The sequence below is a fragment of the Macaca nemestrina genome, chromosome 4 (genome assembly GCF_043159975.1).
Source record: "Macaca nemestrina isolate mMacNem1 chromosome 4, mMacNem.hap1, whole genome shotgun sequence".
In the NCBI taxonomy this organism is placed as follows: Eukaryota; Metazoa; Chordata; class Mammalia; order Primates; family Cercopithecidae; genus Macaca; species Macaca nemestrina.
In genome coordinates, this window is record NC_092128.1 from 97,778,772 (window position 1) to 97,799,867 (window position 21,096).

General features: G+C 50.1%; 1 protein-coding gene and 1 long non-coding RNA gene across 4 annotated transcripts; one reads left to right on the plus strand and one right to left on the minus strand.

The window, feature by feature from the left end:
• Nucleotides 1-3,255: 3,255 nt before the first annotated feature.
• Nucleotides 3,256-17,617, plus strand: LOC105475750 (uncharacterized). Its single transcript, XR_011622257.1, has 3 exons — nucleotides 3,256-3,389; nucleotides 5,505-5,665; nucleotides 17,382-17,617. It is a non-coding gene; the product is annotated as an uncharacterized lncRNA (long non-coding RNA).
• Nucleotides 3,287-18,101, minus strand: LOC105475752 (homeobox A3). Of its 3 annotated transcripts, XM_024790905.2 has the most exons (4): nucleotides 17,611-17,693; nucleotides 14,320-15,146; nucleotides 5,585-6,230; nucleotides 3,287-4,189 (listed from the first exon to the last, which is right to left on the minus strand). In XM_024790905.2, the coding sequence occupies exons 3-4, from the start codon at nucleotides 6,108-6,110 to the stop codon at nucleotides 3,384-3,386; spliced, it is 1,332 nt and encodes a 443-aa protein (XP_024646673.1). In that variant the 5' UTR covers nucleotides 6,111-6,230; nucleotides 14,320-15,146; nucleotides 17,611-17,693; the 3' UTR covers nucleotides 3,287-3,383. The 3 variants fall into 3 exon arrangements, with proteins under 3 accessions (XP_024646673.1, XP_024646675.1, XP_011729538.1); XM_024790907.2 differs by lacking the exons at nucleotides 14,320-15,146; nucleotides 17,611-17,693 and adding an exon at nucleotides 18,017-18,101; XM_011731236.3 differs by lacking the exons at nucleotides 14,320-15,146; nucleotides 17,611-17,693 and adding an exon at nucleotides 13,572-13,654.
• Between the last annotated feature and the right edge of the window lie 2,995 nt (nucleotides 18,102-21,096).

Here is a 21,096-nt window from a genome sequence, read left to right on the forward strand (position 1 = left end):
ATTGACCACTGAGCACTGCCTTGCAGATGGAGATGCTATTTCGGAAAATGTGAGGTTTTTTAGTTTTCTTGCTTTTATTCCAAACAAAGCTCCGAAGGAAGTCTGGGCGCGATCAATCTTGCTCACCAAAAGCCTTGACAGCTTCTAGCCCTTAAGAACACATTTCAGCTTCCAGCTCCTTCCAAGATAAAATGTGACCGAGCAAAGAGGAGAGCAGGAAATGCAAGTAAATAAGGAAAACTAGTCTTTAAAAATATATATTTTGGCAGTGAAAAGGATTAGGGCTCCTTTTAGGAAGGGTGCTTTGCGGACTCTGGGATGGTGGCTTTTGGCATTTGTTTTTACCAGAAAATAGTATAGGCTTAAGGGAAGGGGGGTGCAGAGAGGGAGCAGCGCTGTCCCCATATCTCTGAGGCTTTGTCAGGGGCTGCGTGGGTGAGAGCTTTCTGCCGCCTCAGCCGCCTTAATTCAAATACCATCTGGAAGAAAACCCTTTTCTTTGACCACTCAACACTGAAATCTTCCCCAAGTCTATTACTTTAACTCATGGGATATTTTAATAAGGATTTCTTTTTAATATCTAGGAAACTGGGGGGTGAAGTCAATACTTTTTTCTTTGAAAGCCAAAATGAATGTCTTGACTGGTAAGATATGGGAAATCACATTAGAATCTTATTTTAAAATCTTAGCCCTGGGGGAAGGAGGAAGCCTCCAAACCATCCCTCCCTCAGCTAAAGAGTAGATTTCAGAAGTGGGTTCAAATAGTGATATCCCTGAAAGATCTTCATCCTTAGATGAAGATCTTTATTTTTCTAGGTAATTTTACTAGCTGTTCCTTATTTTTCCAGGTAATTTTACACGTGTCTCTAAACTGATTACTTAAAAGAAGACTCCTGTATCTGCTCAGCGTGACCAAAAGGTGGAAGCCCTAGTCCTCACAAAGCCTGGTTTTGCAGCCTCTGCATTTCTGAGGTGCGCCATATTTTGGCACAGAGGTTGAGGTGCGGAGAGCAAATCTATTTCTCCCATAGCCCAAACTCTTTAAAAAGGATATATATAATATTTTATATATATATATATATATATATTTCAACAGCCTTAGGACAGATATGGGGAAAGCACCTCTGGGTGTGAGAGAAACACTGAGCTCTCCGCAGCAGCCTGGCTTGGCATCCTCCGAGCCTTTTCCTTAAACTGAGGAGTTTCTCTAAAAGCAGCTCGTTGGTACCCAGCAGTACCCAGAAAAGGCTCCAGTGCCTGCTTCTAAGAATAATCTGAGGGAGCTTCACAGGGGGAAGATAACGGCCATGATGATGGATATTTTGGATTGCAAACAAAATGGCGACATTTTCCTCTTCTGCCTCTGAAAGATACAATCCAGGGAGAATAGGGATTTATTTCTCACATCCGATGCTCTTGATCCCCAGACGAAAGCGGTTCCTCACTTCCAGCTCTGAAGCGGGTGATGATGGGATGCAGGTCTGAGGTTTGCATTTTCTGAATTTGGTTCCTTTCTCGAGGAATCCTTAAATCTGAAGATGAAAATAATTCCCTTTACTGTGCCTTCTTTTGCCTCTACCAGCCAGTCAGTAAGCAGCCCTATCTTAAATCCAGGAGTGGAAATGTAATATTTAGCTCCTGTAACATCAAATCAAAAAAGTACTTATAAAATTGCATTTTTATTACAAAGATACCGATCTCCTTGCTCTCTCCCCCTCCCCCTGGGGCCATAAAAAGAAAGCTGGGAGGGAAGGAGAGGAAATAAATTCAGAGAATGCCAAATACTACATTCAGTAGGAAGCTGATGCTGGGATTCAGGCAGTCCAGGGAAGGACTGGCTCAGGTGACTCTCCCCAGCTCGGTCCTCCGTTTGCTGGAGACCCGGGTGAGCCTCAGTCCCTTCCAAACTGTTTCGCTCCGCGTGCAGATTTTAGGAACCATTCTTTCCTTCTGACACTGTAATAGACTGCAAAGCATCCCAGAAGAGACCAGGAGTCCGATTGCTCCCGGAAAGTGCTCGGCATCCTCTGCGCGGCTGGCTAATCCCGAGGTTTAGGCGTTAGTTGGTCCGCTTTGACCCGAGCAAGAGCGTGGAGCAGAGGACCGCCCTGCGTTATCCCCCGGCTCGGCCGCGGGGCACCTGTGCGCTCCCGCTGCGCCTTGGGCCGGGCTGCCTTTGTTTCTTTAGAGCACAGCACTCGGCAGCCCCTGCGCCCTCGGCCTACCTCCGCAGCAGCTGGGAACCGGGCAGCCCAGCGGGCCGGCCGCACGGCGTTACCAGAGCTGCCGCAGCCGCCTGGAGCCCCAGCCGCCATCCTGAGAATTCGCCGAGCTTCCAGGCGAATAGCCTGGCCAGGCCCCATGCTGGAGCCGAAGGGCTGCTGAGCCCGGCCTGCTCTGCCGGCTCGCCTCGGCCTGAATTCCACGCAGACCCACGTCTTCGGCCAAGGAACCCCTTCTTAACACGTATATTATTCAGAATAAAAACTTTATTTCTTTTTGTTTCTCAGAATGTGAGCAGCAAGGAATGTAGAATTCTCAAAACAAATCTAGTATTTTTCGCGTTTACAGATTTTTTTTTTTTCAGTTTTGCCGGATGTTACAAACCTAAATCACTGTTTTCAAAAGCTGGATCTTCTCTGGTTTTATTGCATCATTACCGTTTAAAGGAATTATACTTCCCTTTGAAATAAAAAAAAAAATTCTAAGTACGCCAATACACAATTGAACAAAAGGCCCAAGAACCCTCTGAACCATCAGGGTACAGAATTTCTTTAATATAAATACGAACGGATGGGGATAAATAATATTTAAAACTTAGATTATTCAATGCTTGCAAAAAAATATAAATAAATCTGACTGTTCACCAGCATACACACACGGAAAGACGTACACTTAGTCATCCTTGCACAGGGAGCCCCTGTTTCAAAGCGCCTTTGATTTTTTTTTTCTCATTCTTTATAAGAAGTGCAATTAAAAAAATTAAAATTAAAAAAAGTAATCGCTTCCCCTCGGGAGCCATAATGTACGAACAAATTCACATTGAAAACTCGACTAGAAAATTTGTTCATATACCCTGTTTCTGACCAAAGAGTGGAGAAGGTAAAGGGTGCAGGGCCAGTGGCCTATCGAGGAGCACGAAGAGATAAATATCGCTACTGATACAGCCATTCCAGCAACCAAGATTGCTACGTCACATAAACTATAAAAACGCCTTCCCAACGAGGGGGGAAACCGGGAAAGGAGTGCGGGGGCGGAGAAGAGAGAAAAGGAAGGAAGGAAGGAAAGGGCAGGAAGAACCTAAAAAAAAAAAAAAAAAAAAGCAACCAAAGAAAAAAGGTGGGTGGGGGGAGACTCTCCTGGCGCGTAGCACCAGCCCACCATCACAGGTGGGTGAGCTTGGGTGCTTCCTGAATTCTTCCCTGAGAAGGATGGTGGGCAGTAAGGTCCGTGTAGGTGGGGTGCGGCTCCCCAGGCCCGGGCCCGTGGTGGTGGCCGCTGCCCAGCGGCCCGGCGCCCCCATAGTCCATGGCGCCCGAGGCAGCGTGGGGGAGGTGAGTTAGACCAAAGAGGGCTGGCCCAGAGTTGCTCATGGGCTCCACGTAGCTGCCCCCCACGAAGACGGGGCTTCCCTGTATGTGTGGGGTCCCATAGCTGCCGTTGCCCTGCAGGCCATGAGCGTGCGGGTCATAGTCGGGGGTGCCCCCTGCGCCCGCCCCTGCCGCCGTATAGCGCTTCTGTGGGGGTGGTGGGGGTGCACAGCTGGGCAGGGATGCAGGGTAGGAGGCGGGGGGCAGCCCGTAGGTACCCTGGGGGGGCTTGGAGAAGGGCGGCGGCGACTGGGGCTCATACGGGACGCTGTTGACCAACGAATGCATAGAGTTCAGATAGCCACCGGCGCCGGGGGGCACGGGACTGCGACTTGGAGACTGGCCCCCCGATGAGGTTAGCATGCCCTTGCCCTTCTGATCCTTTTTGTACTTCATGCGGCGATTCTGGAACCAGATCTTGATCTGGCGCTCAGTGAGGTTCAGCAGATTGGCCATCTCCACCCGGCGCGGCCGGCACAGGTAGCGGTTGAAGTGGAATTCTTTTTCCAGCTCCACCAGCTGCGCACTCGTGTAGGCCGTGCGCGCGCGCTTGGACGAAGCCTGCCCCGGCGGGCTCTTGTCGCCAGCGCAGCTCTCGCCTGCGAGGACAGAGAGAGGAAGAGCGGCGTCAGGGGCTGCCGCGGCCCCGCCCAGCCCCTGACCCAGCCCGGCCCCTCCTTCCACCAGGCCCCAAAGGTTCCTGAATCTGTCAGGTCCCAGAGAGAAGAAGGAACTAGGTGCTCTTCTCTTCTCCTGGTGGGTAAAACAGCGGTACTCCCCATTCAGCCAAGGAGCAAATCACAGGCTTCTCAAGGGGGAAAGGACAGAGAAGTAGAACTCCCGGTTTGCCTTCCTGGTCTGGATTTTCTTTTTAGAGCTATTAACTTTCTGACTCATTTACTGGTCCCTTTGGCCTATCGGACAACAGCCTCCCTGTGGGCCAGTCTCAGCATCTCCATTCCCTTCACAGTAACTGAAATGTGGGAAACCTAATGTACACACTCATTCCCCTCCCACACTGTCCGACAATAATTAGGCAGTAGCTTCGACTGGCCACTTTTTTCTCTCTACCCAGAGGAGATGGGCAGACTGGAAACCTCAAACTTTGGGCAGAGAAGGCCCAAAGAAGAGATCCCATTGAAGGTATTTCTGGTGGGGAGGCCTAGGCCCTTCATGCCGTGTCCTATTCTTTAGGGTTCCCTATGTCATCAAGCAGCCTGCCCCGGCTTTTGTCCACTAATCTTGTACCCTTCTGTCCTCCCTGGCCCCCCAAATCCTAGCTATGGAGGTCCCAGATGCTCAGGCTCAGAGCAGGGCACTGGCAACTGGAGAAGGCAGGGGCAAAGGTAACCAAAATGCTAGGAAGCCTATGGCCTGGGGCCTTTCCTCTACTGGAGCCTGCTTCCAGGAGGCCCATGTGGTTCCCATTAGGATGACAAGTCTGCATCCCCCTCCTCCAGGAGATCTTTGGCTGCTTTCATTGTACTAAGTCTGAGTAGGGTCTTCCCAGAGGTAAGGCAGCCACTCCATCTGCTGGAGCAAAAATTGGCTCTGATTATAGGCAAAGCATTGATTCTGTCTTGGAGGGTGATTAGGCCTGTTTTTATTCTGCCACATTGTAGTATGGGGAGGATGTCACTGTTTTATTAGAAGAGCTATGCTAAAAAGATAGACAGTGGAGCTCAGGTTGTTTCTGCACAGAAGTCCTAACTCCAAGAGTGGAGCAAGAAGGGATTCCAACTGCACTAGACCCTACTTGCCCTTGGAGAAGTCCAGAGGGACTCCCAGCAAGTCTCTGGGGTTTTCCAGCCTACAGAGGCCTATCACCTCCCTAAGTTGCAAAGACTCTGAAAACCTTTTTGGTGGGCAGTGGTGTGGCAGCAGTGAATTCCAGATATGCTCCATCACTCCTAGGTTGTGCTAGATGTCGTGGGCAGTAGCTCCGGGACCGGGAGCCAGGCCAGAGGACCCTCTTCCAGAAGGCACTCCTTTACCTGAGCTAGAGCTGCTGGTTTTCTGCTTTGTGTTTTGTCGAGACTCTTTCATCCAGGGGAAGATTTGTTTGGCCACTGTGGGTGAGTTGAGCAGGGGGCTCTTGGCCGCGTTGGCGGGGGTGGGGTTGCTGCTGGCATTCTGAGGTGGGGAGACAGAAGAGGGAGGCGGGGGCGCGGCAGGGGTAGGTGCAGGGGGCTGAGGTGGGGGCTGAGGCGGCTGTGGGGCAGGGGGCGCGGCCTGGGTCGGCGGCGGGTGCAGGGGCGGCTCGCCCAGGCTTGGAGGCTGGCTAGGTGGGGCGCTCAGGCTGCGCAGGCACGCGTCACTCAGTTCGTGTGCCTTGGGGTGGCCTCCGGCGCTGGAGGGAGACTGGAGGGAGCAGGCGGGTCGATGGTACTCGCCGTCGGCACCCAAAGCGACGGACGCCGGGTACGGCTGCTGATTGGCATTATAAGCGAACCCGTTGGCTGCCTGGTAGGGGTAGCCACCGTAGATCGCCGAGCTGTCGTAGTAGGTCGCTTTTTGCATCGCGTTGTTTCACGATCTTGATCGCACACTCTGACAGGGGTTTGACACTCGTGAGGGCGCACATTGGCACGCCCCCGCGGTCACGTGACACTCCGCCGCCAATGGCCGCCCCGCGCAGACCTAGGGGGGCGAGAAGCGCAGCGCGGTGAGGGCTCCGCGCAAATCCATCTTACTCTCAATAGCTAAGTGACATGAAAGCCATAAAAGAAAAAGTGGTCAGCAATATTTAGCAGCACGACTTGGCCCCGGGCGCAGGGAGCCGCGCTATAAAAAACCGCTGGAATTTACTGGCAGCTACAAATATTTGCTTAACTTGCTTCTGGAGTTGGGGGATTTTCCGGGGAGAGAGAAGGAGAATGAGTGAGGGCTGGAAGCCGACTCTCAGGAGCCGGGGTCCAAAAGGAGAAAGGCTTGATAGGCTAGAAAGGAACAAGGCTGGGAGCTTTCTTTTCCGGGGAAGAAGAAACTTGGGGTGTCGCTTAGTTTCTGCTCCTTGGCCTCCTCCAGAGGGCCCAAGACTCCTCCACTCTGGGAATCTTGGGAAGGGAACCAGGAGGCAAAGGGGAGCTTGGGTCGCCAATGTTTTCTCGGCTTTAGGACTGATGTTTGCCAAAAGAGCCCTGACATGGAGTAACTTCCCACTCCTTAAGGTCCCAGCTCCTTCTTGGACCTTCCTGCTCCCAAAAGAGATTTGCACAAAAAATTTTCAGGCAATTTGCCCCATCCAACCATGCTGGATTTCAGAAGCTGAGCTTGTTAGGCAGTTAATCCACCTTGTTGGGGATATGACTCACCTCCTCCAAATGAACCCCTTGTGGCCAAGAAGGGGGGAGGGAAAACTTTGGTTGGAACACATTTCGCGTGTGTGTGTGTGTGTGTGTGTGTGTGTGTGTGTGTGTGTGTGTGTGTGTTTGCAGGAGGGACCAACAGTAACACCCCACCCAGCAAGTCACAACTAAAATCCTGGAGAGTTCTTTACTCCTTTCCTCTCCCTGTTTCTTAGGCACTTCCCAGCAAGCCACCCCCACTTCTTTACTTCCTCCCCCCAGTTACAGGAGGTTGCCAGAACCTCCTATCTTGGACTTTCTGAGGTGCTGTTATTCGGGGCAACTATCAAATTCTACCTGTTAAAACATGATGGATTAGAGAGAAAAAAAAACCCTCCAGGAACCTGAAAAACCAGCGTTCATCTCCATGACCACGGCTTGAACTCTCCTTCCAACTTAACGATAATAGGTTCTGTCTTAGAAACTGCTATGTAATTTGATGTATGGGGGTCATTTGGCTCCGGACGAGGGATGGAAGCACAAGCCATAAAATCCTGCCAGAGTTTCTTGATCTTTGTGTACTGTTGTTGTTGTTGATATTTGTTACTTGGCCTATTTACCTGCTTCAGAAATTCCAAGTAAAGGATAACCCTGAAAATCTAAAAAGCAGTTGAAAACCCCCTCAACCCTCTTTCATTTAGAAAGCAGTTTGCAAAAGTTCAATCTGTTTTCTTTTTGTTTTCAACCATTGCATGGTCAACCTCTAGTTCTCAGCACAGAAAAGTTCCATGTGAGTTTCAAATATTCACCCCCCCACACACACACACACTCGGAATGTTAGTCCCTCTGACCACTTAAGAAAATTATAACAAATTCAAAAGAAAATGGTTAACATTCAGTCCAACTATATATATTGAGTCCCAGAATTATTCACATTTTCCAGGAATATTAGATGCTTTGTTAACTAGAAAAAAAAGATAATGTATTGCATCTACCAGTAGATGATTATAATTCCATTGCTAATAATGGACTCCTTTAGATTTCATTATTAAGCCAACAATCTGACCAACATCTGCAAAACAGGCACAATTAATTTTCCAGAACCTCAATTAAAAATTACAGCATCCCTTATCCAGAGTTATTGTCAGTGATCATGAGCCCTGGAGCATTGTTCCTCTTTTGGAAATAGGAAGCTACACATACCATGGTTGAAAGTAAATAAAGGATAAAATAAAACTGAATAGCAATTTAATGTATCAATTTCCTTTTCTTTTACTGAAAACAGTTCCTATTACATTTGGCAGAGTTAATGTCGGCCATTATAAATTTTTTAGATACCAGGCTTGTGTAAAATAAAATGTCAGGTTAAGAAAATTAGACACTCGAACAGCAAGATATTAGATAAAACAAAATTAAGTTGATTTTGCACATGCAATATTTCTAGTGACTTGCTAATCCATTATCACAGGTTATACCAGCCTACTACTTACTTAAGTCTTTTTATCAAGTTGTGCATTGTTTTGCACAATAACAAAAATATCTTTGAAAATCAAAGAGCATACAACAGCCCCCATAAACTTAAAATATGAATTCGATTCTGGGATCCCACCAAAATCCTTCCCATTGTTTGAGGTCAGCAGACCACTACCTTGGAGCTCATACATCCCCACACCCCAACCCAGCCCCCAAAGTTTGCAACCTAGTAAAGAAGTTGGAGATTTGCCAGCCAGGAAACTTTGCTTTGCACTGCCAAGCAAAGGCTAGGGATGAGGGGAGATTCCTCCACAAAGATCTGTTTCTGGACAATACTCTCCAGGTGCAAGAGCCGAAAAAGAGTTGAAGAGGCTAAATTGAGTGCAAGAAGCAAGCCCTATTGCTTCTCTGGAAGATGTGTCCAAATTCACCCTCCGTCCTACAAACATCGCTCCCTCTTCCCGTTCCCTCCTCTTCCTTAGCCTTCCCTCACCCCAAATCTGAGCGGGTTTGTCGGATAGGAGCCCCGAGTCCCCTGCTCACCTCTCCTTCTCTCTGCAACCCAGAAAAGTTAAGGCTGGGCTAGGGGAGAGACAAGAGGTGGGGGCGGGGATGGGAAAGCGGCCTGAACTCGAAGTGTAAGGGTATCAGTCACTGCCGGGAAGGAAGCTCCGGCTTGTGAACTCTTCTTGAACCGAGATTTAAGTCTGCAGCCATAAATCACCGAGACGTAAACTCCGCCATTCAGCGCCGGGAGCGGCCGGTTGCGGCCCTGCTTACCTTAACTTCTGACGAGCGCCGCAAGCACAGGCTCGGGCTCAGGCTCAGACACCGGCTCCGGCCCCCGGCCTGGCTCGGCGGCCCGGCCGGGTCCCCTCGGCGCGGGATGGGCACCGACCCTCAGCATCAGCTGAGACGGTAGGCGGGCGGGAGACCCTGAGGCCCGGTCACCGCCGCGCAGAGCGTGGCCGCCTCGCTGCTCCAGCACAGCTCGTCCAGGGCCGACTGGGGCGGCTTGGACCCCCCTCCCACCCACCCCACCCACCCACCCCTCCCCCACACCCCCGCCCCCTGCCCTTCCCGAGGGCAGCAGCCGCGGCCCGGAGATAAGCGCTAGTGCGGCGCCGGGCTCTGCCTGGGCTAGTGGCACCGACTTGGGTATGTTTCTTATGAATATTACACGCGGAGTAGCGTCTGGTCCAGGGGTGCGGTGGGGGGTGCTGGGGCGGGCGGGAGGGGAGACCAAGGCGGCTGGGGAAGCGCGGGCCGGTGTGGGGGATGGGGCTGAGGCAAGGGGAGGGACCGGAGGGAGAAGGGGAGCTCGGCTGTGGCGGGAGGAGGGCAGCCTGCCCCCACCCCCCAACGCCCTCCCTCTCCTGCTCCCAGGCGTCACTAAAGTCCAGGAAAATTATGCTAATGAGGACAAACGGCTCTCACAAAGGGGCTATCTTGCTGGGCTCTATTTCTTAGGAATTCGTTTGAGAATAGAATAGAACCACGTATTCCTCTGCACTGGACACTTCCAATTGTGGGGTGAAGGGAAAAAGAACCAAGAAAAGTGAGTTTCCCAGACTTTGCCCAGTTTATTTCACCTGCAACCCCCAAACAGATCTTTAGGTGGGGGTGTGGGGAGCTGGGATAAGGCTTTTCTCTAGGGACCCCAAAGAACCAACTGGGCTCTCTTTGGTTATATTTTTAGGCAGAAATTGCTGACATCTTAGCAGCCAGGAGGGAAGTGTCCTGGGAGAGACATGCACTTGTTCCAGCAGTGAAATGGGATGCTCCAGGCTCAGGTACACACAAGGGTGTTTAGAAATGCGGATCTCCAGGGCTCGTGTGCCCATTTCACAGTGCAGACACGCAGCTCACCCACAGGGAAGACAGAGAAAGCTCTGACCCCAACAGAAACTGATATCATATATATATATAAACACACACACACGCAGGGCAGAGGAATATGTGGTTTTTCATACACACACATATACATATTTTCCTCATTAGTGGGATGGAGTAACGCTGAGCTGGGCAAAAGAAAGGTTCGAATTTGCCTGGTAATATTGCCACAACTTGAAAGAGGATGATTTTCCTTCTAAAGCCTCCTTTGCTCCCCAGCTTCAGAAGCAAACTCTGCAAGGGTTATGAGTGTGGCAAAAAGAGAGAAATGGAGATTTCCTGCAATCCCAAGGCGTCAACGGCGGGTCCTTCTCAAAGGAAGGTGTTAAAAATATAAGGAGTATGTTTAAACTGTCAAGGAGCCAAAGTGTCACCTTAGAGCAAAAACAAAGCCAGGGGAAAAGGGAGAAATCAAAAAGCACTCCGGGCCAGGGTGGCCTCATGCATACCAATGGTTTTTGTCATTTATGGCTGGGCAAGATTTATGAGTCGGCGCCCCAAAGCTGTAAACAGAGCACAAAACAGCAAACACTTGCTCCTTAAGGCATATTGCAGAGCAACTTGAAAGGGGGAGCCGGCCGCGTAGGAGGTGAGAGCCAGCCGCAAAAATCCGTTCGGCGGCATTTTCTCTTCAAACCCGCCCGGTCGGATGTGGCATTTGAAGAAAGAAGGCGTGGGTCAATAATCAACCCGCACTTTCTCCTCCAAACTGCTGACGCGACTCTCACCGCCTTCTCAGCTAAGCCAGCTGCCGGGAAGGCCAGCTCTCCGTGAGAACCTGCCGGGAGAAGGGATTCTCCGGGCCATAGGGACCGAGGGCGCCCGAGCTAGGGCTGGGGCGCCCGGAATGCATACCTTTCCACTGGCGCCAAGACCCTGCCGGGCAAAACGCGGGGACCGGACCTGAGGAGCCGCGGGAGCCCAGGGAGATCTGAGGCTGGAGCTTCGTTCCGGCCAGGGCCTCTATCCGCCCCGATACGTGGCTCGCGGGCCGCGGGCCTCAGCGGGCAGAAGTGGGGCTCCGACCTCAAGACGAAAGTCCGGCGTCCTGGCACGCAGATGGTCGGTGCCCCAGCCTCAAGCCGCTCTGCTGAAATCCAAAGGACTGGCTTTGGAGCAAACGTAGGCGAGAGGATTTTAAAATAATAATTTATACTGGCGGAATGTTTTTATTTGTCGGTTTGTTACTGGTGTTTTGTTTTGTTTTTTAAGCGAAAATGCCGGTTGTTGATTTCCACCTCCAGAAATTACCGGCCGCCGTCTCTGAGCCCTTTCTAGACAAATCCCACAGCAGTTCACCCGGCTCCGCCAAAACCGCAGAGCTTTTCTTGACTGAGAAGACCCCTTGGTTCCACCAATTCCCCCAAATCCCCATGGCTCCCGATCTCTCATCTAGGGGAACTAGAAGAAAAGATTTTTCTCAGCGCTAGAAGAATACTTGGAGCAGCAAAGGTGCCCGTGGTGCCTTTCTACTGTTCAAGGGGGTGTCCTCCTGAAGGCGTCTAAGAGGGCCTCTGGCGGTTCCAAGGCTGTGCAGCCAGGGAGGAAGGTGAGGAATATCGTGGGTAAGAAGAGGCATCAAAATCACAGAATAGGGAGGAATATTATTGAGGAAATGTACTTGCTTGTGAGGGTGAAGCTGGCATTTTGAGGTAGAAGGGAACCAGCCTTTTTTGATATCTCATAGGTTATACATAATGGACTGACTTTAGCACTTTCATGGGAGGAAAAACCAATCTGAGCTCTATAAATGTGGCTCTTGGCTTCTCACTGTGCATGCTTTTATATAGAACCAGAGTCCATCCTTAGATATTTATTCAGCTTGCTGGCACTGAAGCAACAATAAAAAGATGCCTCTAACAGACCTCTATTCTCTCATTCTTTCTAGCAAAACTATATTATTTATGAGTCTTTAACTGGGTCAAAAATGCGCCAGAACTAGGTCATAAATCATATGAAATGCTGACAAGTAATTGAACAGCAATTAAAGCTTACATTTTATTTCCAAGGGGTGTTTTAGAGCACTTGAAAGGGCCTCAGTTAAACATGGTTACTGCTGAGGCCGGCATTGGGGAGAGCAGAAGGGCCCTTTCGTTCTGGGGTAGTAAATCCCACTCAAGTAGGGGATGCCTGATTTGATTTTTTTTTTCAAGTACAGAAAGAAATAATCTATATTTTAAGAAGTCAAAGGGGCAAATCCAACCTCTGACTCCTTATAAGCATCCCTTTCCCTACTCCAAGGAGCAGAATAAAGTAGAGTTTCCTGCACTTTCCAGGGGGTTTCCACCCTTCCCAGGAGTGTGGGGTCCCCAAAGCCCAATTAGCTGGGGCATTCCCAATAATCTGGAAACATGCACTTTAACTTTCATCTGCCTCCACCCTGGCTACAGCTCTGTTTTGGGGGCTATGAAGTGGAGAGATGTCTGCCTCTGCTTCCTGAGGATTCTTGTCTCTGGACTTCCCTCCAACCCAGGCCCCACTGGCCAGTTCTGGAACTCTCCAAGCCAGCTGGGGGTATACAAGGAATGCCCAGATCAGGCACACTGATGAAGTCCAAACCTAATCCTGGCTCCCTCCTTTCTCTGTCTCCTGAATGTTAGAATAAGGAGCCCCTGGGCATCCAGCATGCTCACCCCACCCCAAGGCTCTCCTAGGTCTGAGCTGTCTTTCTTCAGCCCTCTGGGGCAGAGGGTGCTCAGGGAAACAATGGCGGGCCCTCCAGTTCAGATCCTTGGGTCCGGCTTGTGGGGAAGCATGCTCTGCAATCTGGCACTAAACAAAGTGCCTGGAAGCATCATCAATAAAATGGCAGTGCATCTGCACATTTCCCTCATCGATTTCCCTCTTCCAGCTGCTCAGGCTGCTCAGGTCAGCCCTAACCCTCCATCCCCTGCCTGAAAACACCACCATCGGGGAGAGATTCCTCTTCTCACCCACCCATCCCCCATGCCTCCCAGGTAGTCTAGCCCTGCAAGCCGGTCCACCTCAGCCTGCACCTGGCTTCGGTACCCTCTTTCTGCCTGGGGATCAGCTCCTGAGACTCCAGCCGTGCCCTGCTACAATGGACAAAGCCACCCTTGCACTGGGGGCCATTGGGCCCACCTAGGTGCCCCCCTAGTGCCCCCTCCTTTACACCCCCAACACTTTCCAGGGAATTAAACTCAGAGTCTGAGGCGCTACTGGGAATCTTTCATATGGTTTCGGTTCTAAAAGAGAAACAAAGGAAGAGAGAGGCTGAGGGTCCTGTCCATGAGCCAGGGTCTCCTCGCCTGACCTTTGTCTCTCACAGCCATAACTCACTCTAGATATGAACAATCAGCGGAAATACCTTAAAATAAATTCCATCCTCCTGGTATGGCCTCGACTTCCATCGGCTAACTCGCCCAGAACCGCTCCATGAGTGCTGAAAACTGCAATCGGCTCACAGAGCGCTCTCCGGAGAAGGGGAAGAAGAAGGAGGAGGTGGGTTCGTGGGGGTTGGGGGAAAGCTCTGGCTCTGTAGAGAATCTAGAAAATGTAATCACAGGCGAAGCCTGCCTGGGTCTCCGCTCCAAATGCCACAATAATGCGCTGTATTATGTGCTCACGTGGTCATACGTCAACTTAAATCCTTTTATTTGAAATATGGAACCACTGAAGGAACTAGGTTGCCAAACAGAATATTTAGCTTTGGGGGAGGGTAGGTGGGGAACCTTGACCAGCAGTTTTGAGTTTAAGAGTTCTGTCTAAGCAATAGGATGCTGGGAGCATGAATGCCATGCAAGACATACAAGCTTATCTCCACTTACATTTCTTTACACACATTCCAAATACAAGGGTACAGCAATGCTATTCACATTTTTAAAATCCTTTTAACTTTCCTTACAGCCTCCCACCCACGGACAAGCTGGATCCTGCACACCCATGCACCCCAGTCTCCTCTGGCCGGCAGGCCAGTATATCATAAGGCAAGGGGCAGGCCCAGAAATAACTGACCTAGACAGCGGACTTCCTCACAGCCTGCCATTGTATGGAATTTGCGAACACACACACCATACACCACAGCCACTAGAGAAACCAAAAAGGACCATAATTACCTGACAAAAGGTTAAAGCATCTCCTCCAAGTCCAGTTGGTTTTGTTCAGTGGGAGCCCACTAGGAAAGATGTGCTTGGCTATAGAGTGGTGGGTCTGGGTTTTGCAAAATCTGGAGAAACCTAGTGCCCTGACCAAACTTGCACTTAAGCATTTCTTCAGTACACAGCTGAGTGATACATGGAATTATAGGTTTCTAAATATGAAAAATATCAGAGGAAATGATCTAATTGCTCTGCAAGAGACCCTCCCCCCACCCCCCAAAAAAAAGAAAATAAAAGGAAAAGAAAGGATCAACCTTCACTGGAGTGCCTTAAGTTAACAAGGCAAGGCAATCTGGGACCTCTCCACAGGCAGGTCTGTCCACCCACTTTTCCAAGACAATTCTGCGTCCACCAGCAAATTCTACCCCCATCCCCACACAAGTTCCTATAGAGACATAAACTCAAAGATAAGAAAGAGCCCCCTTCAGAACTCTCAAAATAATTGAGCAGAAAACCAGTAGAGAACCAACTGTGCTCAGGAAGAACCTAACTGAAACAAATAAGCTGCTCCCACCCCTGATTCCACCCCTACTCCTGCCTTCTGCCTGGTGACATTGCTCACTAATTTCAACACTGTACCCTTTCATGAGCCGTCTAAAAATCTTCTCTTTTCTGGTCTTAGTTTCTGAATTTCTGAGAATGCTCTGAGGCTAGTGAGATCCTCAGGCCATATTCTTTTGTTCCTGGAGGATGGGTCTTCAGCTGGCTGTGCCTAAGTGTGAGGACTCACTTACAGCAGCTGCAGGAGGCTGTGCATGATGTGATTCCTCCCCTTCACTCCTCCCCTGCAGAGGAACAGAAGGGGTCTGATGAAAATGCAAGGTCCTTAATAAAAGAACCTGGTCATGGGTTGTCCAAATCAGAAGGGCAATAAAAGAAGAGACCTAATCCCTTGGAAGCAAGTCCTGGCCTAAGCTGGTGACAGTATTTCAGTAAGGTTCAATCTGTGGTGTAGCTGGAAGAGAACCTCCATGTGAACTTTTCCAGCTCTTATCTAAGTTACAAGCTGGAAAGTAAGAACTCCAAGTGAAAACCTGCCTCTCTCAGGTTTGGGGGATAGAGGACAGGAGTAAGAGCTGGTTTCCAAAAAGCATTCTCCTGTCCCCCAAAAACTCACTCCTCTCTTTCTTACTGCTGCCTCCCTTATACCCCTCACCAATCATTCACATTGAGCTCTCCAGATACCCTAGAAAGGAACCTGGAGGTATTACTGGCAAATTCCTCCCCACCCCCAAGTTTCTGAGGAGGCATCAACTCAAAGATGAGAAGGGGCCCCCTTAAAAACTCTCAGAACAGTCAAGCAAATGAAAACTCTTAAAGCCATAAATTGGCTGGGTACGGTGGCTCATGCCTGTAATCCCAGCACTTTGGGAGACCAAGGTAGCTGGATCACGAGGTCAGGAGTTCGAGACCAGCCTGAACATGGTGCAACCCCCGTCTGTACTAAAAATACGAAAATTAGCCAGGCATCGTGGTACATGCCTGTAATCCCAGCTAGCCGGGAGGATGAGGCAGGAAAATCACTTGAAACCAGAAGACGGAGGTGGCAGTGAGCGGAGATCACACCACTGCACTCCAGCCTGGGACAGAGCGAGACTCTGTCAAAAAAAAAAAAAAAAAAAAAAAAAAAAAGCAAAGCCATAAATCAATGAGAGAAGTCATTGGTACTGCTTCAGAGAAATGCCTTAACGCCAGCAAAGCTCAGAGGCATCTCAGCTCCAGCCTGGGGCCTCCACAGGGCTGCTAACATCCCAGTTAATGCTCCAACTGCTGTTTAACAATTAACATTAACGACTTAGGGTGGGATGGGGTGATTTGGTGGGATGAGAAGGGAAAAAATCTGCGAAGTCAAAAGACATTTAACTTTTGAGGTTAAAAAAAAAAAAAAAAGCAGCTTCTCTATGAGAGATCTTGGCCTGGGCAGCCTATCTGGGGAACCAGCAGCTGAGAGTTCTCCTTTGCCACTCTGCAATCCACTTTCCTGGAGCAAAGCTACAGGCCTTTTAAAAACCCAGCTGCCAGTCCCTCTTCACTCACTTCACCGGCCTCCAACTTGGCCTGGGCTGGGACTCATGCTGTGGTCCTGGTCACCAGAGCCAAAATAGGGGGAAAGTTGGCTTGGAAAAAGCAGGCAACCAAGGATACAGACCGTTAGTCAATATTTGCAAGGCTGTTGGCAGATTAGATATATCTGTACTCAAACACTGTAATCTGATTTCTCTGTCAAAAGTACACTTAACATTTTTGTCCCATTACTTAAATCTAGTGGATTTTCTACTCAGCATCAGGTAAGGCTCTCTTAGCCCACTGTGTGTGTGTGTGTGTGTGTGTGTGTGTGTGTGTGCGTGCACGCGCGCGCATGTGTGTGTATGATAGATTCTTATTTAACATGAGATTTTTCCTATGGGTGCAAGGGTAGTACAAATGGGCCAAGTTCTCTGGACACGTGTGGATGTGTATATTGTGTTTACATAAGGCCCCAAACTCCTGCAACTATTTATACATGCAATTGTTCTGTTGTTTGCTGAGATGGAAATCATATACACAGAGTTACAAATTCCTGAAACGTTCCATCTATATTTGATATAAACAGACATACAGTAGCTGAGAAAGTAACCCAGGTTGACTATTGCTCTGTTTACCTTCTATTGGAAAAAATAATTGTATCCAGAACACCATATCAGCCTTAAAGCACCACTGAATATCATGTTGCAATTAATTAACAACCTGATATCTATTTGGGAGCAAATTTAAGGGAAGACTGAGGCCAGGGAATAGAATACAAAATCTCAAAACTTTTTAAAAAGAAGTAATTACTGAAAGAACAAAGCAAACCCATTCCTTCATACCACGCTTTTGAAAGCTATTCCAGCAGCCCCTCCCCCAAACAGGCAAGTAATTTATGGATCTTTTACAAGGTAATAAACCACAGTAATTGCCTCCCTGCATCCCAAACTAAGACGACAAATTAAGTCAGAACTTGGAAATAACTTAAAAGAGTTTTCCCTTGTTTCGAATAGGAAAAGAAAATGCCAAGACAGAAAACCATGCTCTTCCCGTAGGAAGAACCCATGATGAGCCCCGATGAAAGAGGGGAGAAGACTCGCTGTCTGCGAAGTCCTAAAGGTTAGAAATACAGCAATCTTTCTCATGCCGAAGGAAAGGCAAAAGGACCTAAGGAACTGCAAGGCAGTGATACAAGTTTTCCTTAACAGGGGGGCTGGGACTGTCGACAATTTCTTAACTCACAGCCTCCTCAGTCGCCTCGGTCGACAAGGAAAGCAGCCCACGCAGCGGCCGCCGCGCCCGTGCCCGTGGCCTTTACTTGCTTTTGCCCTGAAGTTCAGTGTGGTGGTTTGGGGCTTGCAGGAAGAAATAAGCACACCCCCTCTGACTCTCCACAACCCATCTTTGCCTTCTGCAACCGCTTCTCCTGACCATCGCTGGCTTTGGGGTAGGCTCTTTGTCTGCCTGATGCCCCGCATTCGCAGGGCAAGAAGCTTAAAGGAATCCAATTCCAAACTGCTCTGAAGTTAAATATTGACCAGAACCTCTTTCAACAGGCCGCGGTTGCCAGGAACCGTGGAGGGCCAACTCCTCCCAACCGCCCTGGTGCAAAGTCCCACGCGGCAAAGAGTTTTGGAGCAGCGCTTACCTAGAAAGATGTTTAAATCTGAACCAGAAATTGTCTCCAACTCCAGGCGCTCAGGGAATCGCCTTTTCCGGTGTCCAGGCGCTCTGCAGACAAATAAACAGCAGAAGGTGAATGGCGGCTGTGAGGGAAGGGAGTTGGAGGCCGGGAGTGGGAAGCGCGGCTCCTGTAGGCGCCAAGGTGGCCCTGGAGGTGACGCGAACACCAAGGAGTCGCCAGGGCACTCGTCCATGCGGCGCACTCATTGCTCGAAATGTTCCAGTCTACAAATGGCCCGAAGATGGTGATTTATTTTTGTAAAATAAATAAATACTCCATTTCCACACCCATACTTTCTCCTTTTTCTTTCTTTTTTTGGGGGGAGGGGGGTGCGGGGGGTGGAATGGGGAGGGAAAGAAAATGAAGTAGAGGAAGCTGAGAGGGTGGAAGTGGCTTTGCTGGTGGTGTGGACTGCTCTCAGAGAGCTCTCTCCTCAGGCACCCCAACTTGGAGAATGTGAATGCTCGCTTGATTTTCCTTTCCTAACAAAAAGAAGCCTTGTCTGGGAGCATTCAATCACGGACTCTCCTGAAACCTCACTAATAGTGTTCATTTCTGTTGGCGCGAAATCAGACCCGAACTCAGTCCACTGGCCAGAGGCAGTCTTGGGAGGTTTTGTCTTCTGGTTTATTCAACTCTAGGTGCGTTCCTTCTAGGTCCTAGTGGGCTGGCGGGGCTACCGCAGCACCTAGTCCCTCAGAGCAGGCCAGCTAAGACTGCTGGAAACTGGGAGGGACGCCGGCTGGTACAATACCTGCTCAGGGGCCCTGCTCCTGCCTGGCCTTGCGCAGCGGCCACAGGCCGATTTGATGCCTTGATTCTGCTCAAATCTCGTCCCTCACAATGTTTGCAACCCTCTCTTGCCCTCTAACCAACAAATGGTCACCAAGCCAGCAGTCAGCTTTCTGGGAGTGGGAGACGCTGGGAAAGGAGCAAAGAATCGTCCACTCGCCGGACCCTGGCTTGGAGAAGTTCTGCGCTCCGCTGGGACTCTGCGGGCCCTTTGCGTCTACAGACCTATCCCTGCCCCCACTACCCCTTCACTCAGACCCAGGTAACCTCTTACCCCAGCCTGCCCCAAACCAGCCCTCCGCTGTCTGTCTGCCTTCATGCATTTCTGTAGATAGCACTAAGAGGGGCTATCAAATAGCCGAGGAGTCTCCTGACCTCTGGCTTCGGAGCCCCCCGAGCACGTTGAACAAGTGGCCGCACACCAGCAGCTGCGCTCTGCCACCATTCGACCCGCAGCCCCCACAAAGCAAAGGAAAAGGACTTAAGATCCACGCTGCGCCCCCTTTCTCTTGTTCAAACTTGCTTTCTGTGTCCCCAAAGGGAGTGCCCACTGGTCATGGGGATCCTGGCATGACCGTGAGCAAGGTGGACTCAGCCATCCCGCACTTTGCCTCTCAATTTCACCCGATAAAGATCCGCTATGCCTCCATCCAGCACTCCCCTGCGTGACACTTAGGAGTATGTAATTATTATGGCTATTATTATTTTTGCTGTTTCCTTATCCCCAAGTCTAATATTCATGGCTGCTGTCCCCCATAAATCGTTCAGACTAATTAGTCACAGAGAGATGCTGCCCAGGTCTCTCACTCTGCAATGGCCGCCACCGCCGCCGTGGCCTCGCTCTCCGAGTTTTTGGCGCTCGCTTGCTCCCTCGCTCGCCCGGCGCGGGTGATTTATGAACGCCGGGAAAATTGAACAAAGCCGCGCGCCCGTCCTGTGGTATCTCTGCAGCCTTCCCCAGCGTGAATCAGAACATTACCAACTGTCTGCGCATCCGTCCCACTTCATCACCAAAGCCAGGATGTGACCGCAGAAAACCCAAGCCCGAACTCACGATTCCCCGGACGCGGCGCGCTCCCCGGACTCGCAGAAACCCTGCGGAAAAAGCCCCAAGACCTGGCGAGGGCCCGCCAGCTCCGTCCTCCCTGCCGAAGGGCTGGTCTCCTGCCTTCCTGAAGGAGTTAAAAGCTTTTGGAGATAAATCTGAGGGTGTGTGTTTTTAAAAATCAAATGGTAAGTTGGAGTCTCACTTCTGAGAGATTCATTCCTAGTGAGGCCCTGACGACTCCGATCCATTCCTGACGATCTGCATTAATTATTTAATGAGTCACGTGACCTCAAAGATTACAATTTCAATATCTCCCTCGAACAGACGCTACACCTTTATCAGCTGCAACCAGGGTCCTTGTTTGGCTCTGCAGGCCTCCAGGGCACATTCATCCTTGCCCTGGTCCGAGGCAAGCCACCACCATCGAAATAGCAGGGCAAGCCTGACAGAATTAGTCATCCTGGGATTATGACCGTTGTGGATAGTGGGGAGTCCTCTGCTCTCCTAGGCGCCCTGACATCTGTCTCCTCCTGAGCCCAGTGGCCAGTCCACCTGTCTGAGCTTCATGACTAGGGTGGTTTGGTTACAAAATCTTCCCAACAGCTTTGATGGCCCACGAGGCAAGAACCCATCCTTCTTCTCTGGATGTACACACCTGTGACCACCCAGGTCAAGTGTAAGCTTAGATGCATACCTCCATTCCTGGCAGAATACCTTCCTAAGAGGAAAGATGTCTGTGCCCTTACTGCTCTCTAGAGTGAGACTAAAGGTTGCATTCCACCCCATACTCATTAACATAAGGAACGGTGGAGGGAGGATCATTCAGCTGCCTCAGTTTTCTCATCTGTGTAAAATGGCCTCCAGGTCTCCTTCACTTTGGACAGTCTTTCAATCTGGGAATCTCTTTCAATTCCAGGAATCAATCCCAGAGAAAGTGGGGCTGGCTTGAAAGGGAGGGGGTTTCCCCATGAATTTGGAGTCTTCAGAAGAGGTGCCAGTTCTGTAAGTTGAAGACTAGAGGGTTTCAAGACAGCCACAGCAGCCTCCCTCATACCACCAAGGGAACAGAACACAAGTCTCTTCCTCCTATTGTTTCCAGCCCATGTGTTTCTTTGAAACACAAAGCAGAATTATTCTTGGGACAGTGTATAATATAGAGAAGGGGCAACAGAGCAGCAGTTGAGAAAGGTGAGCCTGTGTTCTT

What these genes read in the sequence shown, in the direction of transcription:
- LOC105475752 (XM_024790907.2), bottom strand. Translation starts at nt 6,110, where the DNA reads ATGCAAAAAGCGACCTACTACGACAGCTCGGCGATCTACGGTGGCTAC. An exon ending in AACCAGCAGCTCTAGCTCAG is followed by an intron (nt 4,190 to 5,584) that starts GTAAAGGAGTGC and finishes CTGTCCTCGCAG; the next exon opens with GCGAGAGCTGCGCTGGCGAC.